The following is a 10606-nucleotide window of genomic DNA, read 5'->3' on the forward strand; positions in this document are numbered from 1 at the left end:
CGAGAAATTCCTTAATTTTATTCCCTTGTTGCCCTCACAGCTGCTGATGCAGGGAATCCCAAATAAAACTTGGATTTTGGGAAATTTGGTGGTTCTGAGGAATGTTTGTCCTCCACACCCAATTCCATTTGAGAAATTCCTTAAATTTCGAGAAATTCCTTAATTTTATTCCCTTGTTGCCCTCACAGCTGCTGTACAGGGAATCCCAAATAAAACTTGGATTTTGGGAATTTTGGTGGTTCTGAGGAATGTTTGTTCTCCAAACCCAACTCCATTTGAGAAATTCCTTAAATTTCGAGAAATTCCTTAATTTTATTCCCTTGTTGCCCTCACAGCTGCTGTACAGGGAATCCCAAATAAAACTTGGATTTTGGGAATTTTGGTGGTTCTGAGGAATGTTTGTTCTCCAAACCCAATTCCATTTGAGAAATTCCTTAAATTTCGAGAAATTCCTTAATTTTATTCCCTTGCTGCCCTCACAGCTGCTGATGCAGGGAATCCCAAATAAAACTTGGATTTTGGGAATTTGGTGGTTCTGAGGAATGTTTGACCTCCTGGGAATATCCACACTCAATTCCTTAAATTTTTCTCAACTTCCTAAAGAGTTGTTGGGAATTTAATGGAATTGTTTCAGGGAGCTGTGGGGAAGAATTTATTTGAAATGTTACAGAAAAACTCATTGGAATTAAATTAATAAAATAACTTTAATTAAAATTAAATTAATATAAAATTACTTTTTTTTTTGTTGACATCTGCACTGTCAGTGGGAGATTTTGGCTTTATAAAATCAGATTTTTGTCAAAAATCAAACAATTGGGAAGTTCTTCTGGGAATTTAAGCTGTTGGACAGAGCAGTGGGAATTCCCATGGAGTTTGATGGCTGCTTAATTAAAATTCACTGCTAAAATTAATGAGCTCTGTGCTAATTAATGCTGTTAATGAGCTGCTGCTGATGGTATGGGGGGAATTCCAGGCTTTGGGTGAGCTCTGAAAGCATCTCTGTCCCAGATAAAATTGATTTTTCCTCTGCTTCCATCTTTCCTGGGAAAAACCCCTCTTTGGGAAAGAATTCCTGGAATTAATGAGATGTTCTATTTGATTAAATTTATTCTTAATATAATGTAAATACAGGAATTGCTATCCCTCTTTCCCTTTTCCTGCTTTATTTGACGTTTTTATTAAATTCCTTGGATAAAAGGTTTTATATACTTTTGTTTGTTTGTTTTCCATTAAATATTTCTCTCCATGCTTTGGAAATTCTGCTGCTTTTTAAGTTTGGCAGGGGACAGGGGGGGAATAAGAGGAATACATTCCATGGATATTCTCCAATAAAATGAGTTTAAACACAAAAATTCCAGTAAAATCAGCTGATAATTGTAATTTATCTATGAAGAGATTTTGCCAACACCATCCTAATGTAATTTTGGAACAACATAAGCATGGAATCTCTAATTCCCAGTGTTTTCTAGTCGGTAAAGCTGGATTCCAGGCAGCTGGAACACCTCAAATTGAGATCCTGGATCCAGTTCTAATAGGCTGGAAAATGAAATTCCCTTAATTCCCACTATTCTGTGGATCCGGGGATGCCACGGAGCTCTCCTAGCGCTTGATTTGAGTTCCTGGCTCCAACTCCAGCCGGCTGGAAAATGAAATTCCCTTAATTCCCGCTATTTTGTGGATCCAGGGATGCCACGGAGCTCTCCTAGTGCTTTATTTGAGTTCCTGGCTCCCACTGCAGCCGGCTGGAAAATGAAATTCCCTTAATTCCCGCTATTTTGTGGATCCAGGGATGCCACGGAGCTCTCCTAGCGCTTGACTGAGTTCCTGGCTCCCACTGCAGCCGGCTGGAAAATGAAATTCCCTTAATTCCCACTATTTTGTGGATCCGGGGATGCCATGGAGCTCTCCTAGCGCTTGATTGGAGTTCCTGGCTCCCACTGCAGCCGGCTGGAAAATGAAATTCCCTTAATTCCCACTATTCTGTGGATCCGGGGATGCCACGGAGCTGTCCTAGCACTTGATTTGAGTTCCTGGCTCCCACTGCAGCCGGCTGGAAAATGAAATTCCCATAATTCCCACTATTCTGTGGATCCGGGGATGTCACGGAGCTCTCCTAGCACTTGATTTGAGTTCCTGGCTCCCACTCCAGCCGGCTGGAAAACGCAGTTCCCGAATTCCGGCTGTTTCCCCGCCTCAGCCAGGGCATTCCCTCAGCGCTCCTCCCTCCCTCCCTCCATCCCTGCTTTTCCAGCCATGCCCATCGGGATTCCCCTCCCTTGAGGGCTCCTTTTACCCCTTAAACCCTTTTTCAAACTCAGCATTTCCTTTTCCTGCCGAAAAACCCCAAACCGGGAGCGGGAAGGGGCGTGGAGAAAAGCGGGAATTTCCCTCAAATGTCCCCGCCCGGAGACGTTCGTGCGCTCGGGGCTGTCACAGCGCCGTGAGGGAAACGGAGCCGTGAGGGGAAAGGCTCCGTGAGGGGAAAGGTGCCCTGAGGGGGAAGGGCGCCCTGAGGGGACAGTGCTGTGAGGGGAAGGGCTCCGTGAGGAGAAAGGCTTCAGGCTCCGTGAGGGGACAGTGCTGTGAGGGGAAGGGCTCATTGAGGAGAAGGGCTTCAGGGCCCGTGAGGGGACAGTGCTGTGAGGGGAAAGGCTCCGTGAGGGGACAGTGCTGTGAGGGGAAGGGCTCATTGAGGAGAAAGGCTTCAGGGCCCGTGAGGGGACAGTGCTGTGAGGGGAAAGGCTCCGTGAGGGGGACAGTGCTGTGAGGGGAAGGGCTCCGTGAGGGGACGGTGTTGTGAGGGGAAAGGCTTCAGGCTTCGTGAGGAGACGGTGTTGTGAGGGGAAAGGTGCCCTGAGGGGACAGTGCTGTGAGGGGAAAGGCTCCGTGAGGAGAAAGGCTTCAGGCTTCGTAAGGAGACGGTGCTGTGAGGGGAAAGGCTCCGTGAGGGGACAGTGCTGTGAGGGGAAAGGCGCCCTGAGGGGACAGTGCTGTGAGGGGAAAGGCTCCGTGAGGAGACGGTGTTGTGAGGGGAAAGGCGCCCTGAGGGGGACAGTGCTGTGAGGGTAAAGGCTCCGTGAGGCGCCGTGAGGGGACAGTGTTGTGAGGGGAAGGGCTCCGTGAGGGGAAAGGCTTCAGGCTTCGTGAGGAGACGGTGTCGTGAGGGGAAAGGCTCCGTGAGGAGAAAGGCTTCAGGCTCCGTGAGGGGACAGTGCTGTGAGGGGAAGGGCTCCGTGAGGGGACAGTGCTGTGAGGGGAAAGGCGCCCTGAGGGGACAGCGCTGTGAGGGGAAAGGCTCCGTGAGGGGAACGGAGCCGTGAGGGGAAAGGCGCCCTGAGAGGTCGGCTTGTGAGGAGTCGGTGCTGTGAGGGGAACGGCGCCCTGAGGGGAAGGCGGCAATGGCGCTTCCAAGGATTCCCTGGAATTTTCCCGCTTTCTGCTGGCTCCTGGCTGTGCCCATTCCCGGTTCCCTGGGCTTGGAATGCCAGGAGCACCAGTACAGCTTCCGTGAGAAATGCTGCAGCGACTGCGCCCCCGGTGAGTGCCCGCCGCGGGAGCCGGGATGGGAGAGCCGGAGTTGAGGGGAGTATCGAATTTCTTCTTAGTAAAATATCTATTTTTAGTGAAATACCTGTTTTTTAATGGAATATCCAATTTTTTCTTAGTGGAATATCTATTTTTAGTGCAATACCTATTTTTTAGTGTAATACCTGTTTATTAGACCGATAAAAAAAGTTTCAGACCAAAAAAGCGGAAAAATCTTTTTTGAGAGTTGTTTTAAACTTTTTTTGATTTTTTTTTTTATTTCCTAAATGCATCAGTTAGGGGAACTTCCTACACTCTTTTCCCTGACTCTGCAAGGGATGTTTGGGATCCACTGGGACAAAAACTTGGGGGCATTTTCCCCAATTTCAGCCCTCCCCAGCCCTTTTCAGACACTCCCTTAAAAGTTGATTTTTCCTCCTGGCCAAACTTCCAGGGATTTTTCTCCTAACCAGGAACTGCCAAGTTCTGGGCACCGGTTGATCCCAAAGGGTGAAATTTAGGATTTTTACCCTCACCATCCCAGCCAGTCTTGATTTGTTCCCAGGGGTTGAAATTTAGCATTTCTCCCCTCACCATCCCAGCCATTCCTGATTTATTCCCAAATGATAAAATTAGGATTTTTCTCCTCAGGATCCCACTGAATCCCAATTTTTGGGGTATTTTTTAGGGGAGAGGATGTGGAGTGAGCTGACACTGTGTGCTCCCCAGGCCAGCGACACACCGTTTGTTCCCAAAGGATGAAATTTAGGATTTTTCCCCTCAGGACCCCACTGAATGCCGATTTTTGGGTGTTTTTAGGGGAGAGGATGAGGAGCCGCTGCACGGCCTCGGCCGACACCGTGTGCTCGCCTTGCCAGGATGGATATTTCAGCTCCCAGCACCACCACGGCTTCTGCCAGAGCTGCACCGTCTGCAGCGCCTGTGAGTGCCGGGACTGGGGGAAAAAATCCCTTTTGGGGGGAAAAAATCCCTTTTTTGGGAAAAAATCCAAGGAAAAAATCCCTCTTTTTTGGAAAAAAATCCCATTTCTGAGGGAATAATCCCATTTTGGGGGGAAAGAATGCCTGGTTTGGGGCATTTTGGGGGGAAAAATTCTTTTCTGGATGGGAAAATCACTTTTGTGGGGGGAAAACGCCTTTTTGAGGAATAAAATCCCTTTTTGGAGGGGAAAATCCCTCTTGGGGGGAAAAAATCCTTGCTTGGGGCATTTCTGAGGGAAAAATCCCTCTTTGGGGGAAAAAATCCCTTTTTTGGGGCGTTTTTGAGGGAAAAAAATCCTATTTTGGGGGAAAAAATCCCTTTTTTGGATGCTTTTCTGGCTCAGTTGTGAGGGCCTACTTGAAAATCACTGTCCTCAAATGAAATCGTTCAATTACTCCGTCGTTAAATTAATTATTAATTATGAATCGTTAAATTGCTGAATTCTGCAGCTCCTACACACAAAGCCCCAAACCCCTGAGGATTTAATTGCTGCTGTTAATGAAGGAATTAATGGATTTCTGCCTTGGCCAGGGAAGGGCAGCGTGGAGGTGAAGCCGTGCGAGAAGACCTCGGACCGGGTCTGCGCGTGCCAGGCGGGGTTCCAGCCGGCCGGCGGGATTCCCGTGGGAAAGGGTGAGCGGGGTCTGGAATTCCCTTGGGAAGGGGTGAGCTGGGTCTGGAATTCCCTCGGGAGGAGTTGGGATCTGGAATTCCCATGGGAAAGGGTGAGCTGGGTCTGGAATTCCCTTGGGAAGAGTTGGGATCTGGAATTCCCATGGGAAAGGGTGAGCTGGGTCTGGAATTCCCTTGGGAAGGGATGAGTGGGGTCTGGAATTCCCTTGGGAAGAGTTGGGATCTGGAATTCCCATGGGAAAGGGTGAGCTGGGTCTGGAATTCCCTTGGGAAGAGTCGGGATCTTGAATTCCCTTGGGAAGGGGTGAGCTGGGTCTGGAATTCCTTTGGGAAGGGGTGAGCTGGGTCTGGAATTCCCTTGGGAAGAGTTGGGATCAGGAATTCCCTTGGGGAGGGGTGAGCTGGGTCTGGAATTCCCTTGGGGAGGGGTGAGCTGGGTCTGGAATTCCCTTGGGAAGGGGTGAGAGGGGTCTGGAATTCCCTTGGGAAGAGTTGGGATCTGGAATTCCCTTGGGAAAGGGTGAGAGGGGTCTGGAATTCCCTTGGGAAGAGTTGGGATCTGGAATTCCCTTTGGAATTCTGGGATCTGGAATTCCCTTGGGAAAGGGTGAGTGGGGTCTGGAATTCCCTTGGGAAGGGGTGAGTGGGGTCTGGAATTCCCTCGGGAGGAGTTGGGATCTGGAATTCCCTTTGGAATTCTGGGATCTGGAATTCCCTTAGGAAAGGGTGAGCTGGGTCTGGAATTCCCTTGGGAAGGGGTGAGTGGGGTCTGGAATTCCCTCGGGAGGAGTTTGGATCTGGAATTCCCTTGGAATGCCGTGATCTGGGGTTTGGAATTCCCTTGGGAAGCAGTGAGTCTGGGATGTTCCAGCTGGAATTCCCTTTGGAATTCTGGGATGTGCCAGCCTTCCCAAAATCCTGCCTCCCATGTGGCAGGAATTCCTGTGGCCTCCCGTTCCTGCCTGGAACTGTGGGATGCTCCCAGATAATATCCAGAATTAATAATCTTGGATAATCCAGAATTACCCAGTGGATAAATCTGGGAATTCTGCCACTTCCCTGGATAATCCCTTTTTTCCCCAGAATGTTCCCGATGTCCTGAAGGGACTTTCTCCAGAGGAGGGAACGAGAACTGCCAGCCTTGGACGAAGTAGGAATCCCTTTTTTGGGGAAAAAACTCTTTTTTGGGGGAAAAATCCCTTTTCGGGGGGGGGGAATCCTTTTTTAAGGGAAAAAATCCCTTTTTGGGGGCAAATTGCTCGGAGCAGCTCTGGGGGTTTCATTTTGCCAAGAAAAGCCCAAATCTGGAGAAATAAATTGGAATAAACCTGGATTTAAGTGCCCTGAATCCCATCCTTCGGGACTTTTAGGATCCTGAAAGGAATTTTAGGATTTTCCACCTTTTTTTAAAAACCCTTGGATGTTTTTTTGGGAACAAAAAATTCCTGTGCCAGAATCAGCTGGGGAAGAAAAATCCCACATCGTTTTTTCCCAGCAATAATTGATTTAATTTTTAATTATTCCCCCCATTCCTGTGGGATGTAGGGATCAAATCCTACATTTGTAGGGATAGAATACAGCTTGGGATTGTTGTATGGATGGGATTTAGGAACCCCTTCCATGTTGGCAAACCTCTGGAATTTCTTTCCAGCTGCAGCAGTTTGGGGAAGAGCACGCTCCGGGCTGGCACGGGCACAGAGGATGCCCAGTGCAGCAGCAGCCCTGGCCCACATCCCTCTGCCACGGAATTCCCGGAAAACAGGGCTCTCTCTGCCACGGAATTCCCGGAAAACAGGGATCCCTTTCCCACGGAATTCCTGGAGAACAGCTCCAGAGCGTCCAGCCCCAGGGAGATCCCCGCGGTGTGTGGGGATCCCGGCGTTTCCACGGAGCCTGGATGGGGTAAGGAGGGCAGGGAATTCAGCTGGGAAGGGAATTCCCACTTCCTCTGAATCCTTTCTGTATTTCCCACAGCATTCCAGGATCCCACATTCCATGGAAAGCTGCTTTCCTGGGAAGGGAATTCCCACTTCCTCTGAATCCTTTCTGTATTTCCCACAGCATTCCAGGATCCCACATTCCATGGAAAGCTGCTTTCCTGGGAAGGGAATTCCCATTTTCTCAGAAACCCTTTCTGTATTTCCCACAGCATTCCAGGATCCCACATTCCATGGAAAGCTGCTTTCCTGGGAAGGGAATTCCCACTTCCTCTGAATCCTTTCTGTATTTCCCACAGCATTCCAGGATCCCACATTCCATGGAAAGCTGCTTTCCTGGGAAGGGAATTCCCATTTTCTCAGAAACCCTTTCTGTATTTCCCACAGCATTCCAGGATCCCACATTCCATGGAAAGCTGCTTTCCTGGGAAGGAAATTCCCATTTTCTCAGAAACCCTTTCTGTATTTCCCACAGCATTCCAGGATTCCACATTCCATGGAAAGCTGCTTTCCTGGGAAGGGAATTCCCATTTTCTCAGAAACCCTTTCTGTATTTCCCACAGCATTCCAGGATCCCACATTCCATGGAAAGCTGCTTTCCTGGGAAGGGAATTCCCATTTCCTCAAAAGCCAGACCTGGATTTCACAGAACATTCCAGGATCCCACATTTCCAGCTGGGGTTGCTTTCCTGGGAAGTGAAATGCCAATTTCTCAGCAGCCATTTCTACATTTCCCACAACATTCCAGGATCCCCCTTTTCCAGCTGCTCAGTTTCCGTGTAAAGCTGCTTTCCTGGGAAATAGAATCCCATTTTCTCAGAAAACCTTCCTGGATTTCACAAAATTTTCCAGAATTTGCATTTTCCAGCTGCTTGGTTTCCATGGAAAGCTGCTTTCCTGGGAAGGGAATTCCCACTTTGTCCAAAGCCATTCCTGTTTTTCCCACAACATTCCATGATCCCACATTTCTCCATTCCCAGAGTTCTGGATTTTCCCTCTGGAATCTGGGAGCTCCATGCAGAACCAGGATTCTTTGTTTTTTAGGGGATTTTCCCATTCTAATTCCAGGCTCTTTATCCCTGCTCCTGCTGTGCCTGATCCTGCTGATGGTGAGTGGAATTTCCATCCTGCTCCTGATCATCCAGGCAGCCCAGAAAAAAGCCAGGAATGGGCCTGGGAGGAGCACCCAGCACAGTGAGTTCCCTTTTCTATGGGATAAAAAATTGGGAAAAAGTTAATCCAGTGAGTTCCCTTTTCTATGGGATAAAAATCAGGAAAAAGTTAATCCAGTGAGTTCCCTTTTCTATGGGATAAAATCAGGAAAAAGTTAATCCAGTGAGTTCCCTTTTCTATGGGCTAAAAAATCGGGAAAAATTTAATCCAGCGAGTTCCCTTTCTTACAGGATTAAAAAAAAAAAAAAAGAAAAAGTTTAATCCAGTGGCAAAACTGAGCTCTGAAATCAGGATTAAGTGGCAAAGCTGAGTTTTAAAATCAGGATTTCGTGGCAAAGCTGAGCTTTAAAGCCAAGATGCAGTGGCAGAGCTGAGCTGTAAAATCAGGATGAAGTGCAGAGCTGAGCTGTAAAATCAGGATGCAGTGGCAGAGCTGAGCTGTAAAATCAGGATTTAGTGGCAAAGCTGAGCTTTAAAATCAGGATTTAGTGGCAAAGCTGAGCTTTAAAATCAGGATTTAGTGGCAAAGCTGAGCTCTAAAGCCAAGATGCAGTGGCAGAGCTGAGCTGTAAAATCAGGATGAAGTGCAGAGCTGAGCTGTAAAATCAGGATGCAGTGCAGAGCTGAGCTCTAGAATCAGGATCAAGTAGCAAAACGGAGTTTAAAGCCAGGTTTAAGTGACAACACTGAGCCTGAAAGCGGGATCGAGCGGCCAGGGCCCTGGCTGGGTGGATTCCCCCGGTGCCTGCCTGTGGCACTCCCCGGCTCAGCCCCGAGGTGAGCCCCGGAGCCCGGCGCTCCCGCTGCTCCTGCCTGGGCGCTGATCCCGGGCCGATTGCTGTGTTCCAGAGGAGAGCGGCTGCCGGATCCCCGTCCAGGAGGAGCAGATCGACTCCAACTCCAGCCTCATCAAAAACTGACTCCCACTTCCCGCTCTTCCCTGCGTCTCTGTGGAGCTGAAGGAGCACTGGTTTTGGTTAATTAGGAGTTAATTAGAGGCTGGTTTAACTCTTTAATTAACGCAAGATCTCCCTTTGGAATTTCGGAGAACTCCCGAGGGAATTTTGTGTGGGGTTTTTTTCTCTTTGGGCAAATCCTTGAGCTCTAAAATCGGGATTGAGTGACAAAACGGAGCTCTAAAATCGGGATTGAGTGACAAAACGGAGCTCTAAAATCGGGATTGAGTGACAAAACAGAGCTCTAAAATCGGGATTGAGTGACAAAATGGAGCTCTAAAATCGGGATTAAGTGACAAAACAGAGCTCTAAAATCGGGATTGAGTGACAAAACAGAGCTCTAAAATCGGGATTAAATGACAAAACGGAGCTCTAAAATCGGGATTGAGTGACAAAACAGAGCTCTAAAATCGGGATTAAATGACAAAACGGAGCTCTAAAATCGGGATTGAGTGACAAAACAGAGCCCTAAAATCAGGATTGAGTGACAAAATGGAGCTCTAAAATTGGGATTGAGTGACAAAATGGAGCTCTAAAATCGGGATTGAGTGACAAAATGGAGCTCTAAAATTGGGATTGAGTGACAAAACAGAGCTCTAAAATCGGGATTAAGTGACAAAACGGAGCTCTAAAATCGGGATTAAATGACAAAACAGAGCTCTAAAATCGGGATTGAGTGACAAAACAGAGCCCTAAAATCAGGATTGAGTGACAAAATGGAGCTCTAAAATTGGGATTGAGTGACAAAACAGAGCTCTAAAATCGGGATTAAATGACAAAACAGAGCTCTAAAATCGGGATTAAGTGACAAAACGGAGCTCTAAAATCAGGAATAAGTAACAAAGCTGAGCTCTAAAATCGGGATTAAGTGGCAAAGCTGAGCTCCAAAACCAGGATTAAGTGGCAACTCAATCCACACTTCATGAAGTGAATTTTCCCTCTGTAATTGCTTTTCCACACATTCCGAAAGGAGATTTTTCGGGAGCAATCCCAAACTCTGGAATGTCTGGGAGGAGCCCAAAGTGTCCTTTTGCTGAATTTGAAATATTTCCCTGGAAATTCCAGAAAAATGGAATTTCTTTATCATTCAGGAGTGATTTCCCCACCAAATATTAACAGAAAACTCCTCAAGAAATGGGAATTTTAAACCCACAGCACCGAGAATATCCCAAAAAATCCAGCAGGGAATGGATGCAGGGATCCAAGAGGTGTTTAAATCCAAGGATTTGGAAGATTTGGGATTTTTTATATGTTATACATATCCAAAGGGCTGTATACAGTGTATAGGAACGTTTGTATCGTGTACAAAGGGGGATTTGGGGGAATAAAACTCTGGAAAAACAGACCCCGGTGTGTGTTTAGGGGGAAAAACGGGAAAAT

At 47.6% G+C, this 10606-nt stretch overlaps 1 protein-coding gene across 1 annotated transcript; it reads left to right on the forward strand.

The window, feature by feature from the left end:
* The first annotated feature begins 3398 nt into the window (after positions 1-3398).
* On the forward strand, positions 3399-10606 carry TNFRSF4 (TNF receptor superfamily member 4). The gene is made up of 7 exons (XM_068212784.1): positions 3399-3537; positions 4345-4467; positions 5059-5160; positions 6244-6310; positions 6812-7062; positions 8166-8291; positions 9120-10606. Exons 1-7 carry the CDS (start codon positions 3399-3401, stop codon positions 9188-9190), a joined length of 879 nt encoding a protein of 292 aa, XP_068068885.1. The 3' UTR covers positions 9191-10606.

The sequence above is a fragment of the Anomalospiza imberbis genome, chromosome 23, assembly GCF_031753505.1.
Source record: "Anomalospiza imberbis isolate Cuckoo-Finch-1a 21T00152 chromosome 23, ASM3175350v1, whole genome shotgun sequence".
Classification (NCBI taxonomy): Eukaryota; Metazoa; Chordata; class Aves; order Passeriformes; family Viduidae; genus Anomalospiza; species Anomalospiza imberbis.

Coding starts and splice junctions, on each gene's coding strand:
- TNFRSF4 (XM_068212784.1), top strand. CDS start 3,399: ATGGCGCTTCCAAGGATTCCCTGGAATTTTCCCGCTTTCTGCTGGCTC. Junction 3,538..4,344: donor CTGCAGCGACTGCGCCCCCG/GTGAGTGCCCGC, acceptor GGGTGTTTTTAG/GGGAGAGGATGAGGAGCCGC. Junction 7,063..8,165: donor TTCCACGGAGCCTGGATGGG/GTAAGGAGGGCA, acceptor TTCTAATTCCAG/GCTCTTTATCCCTGCTCCTG.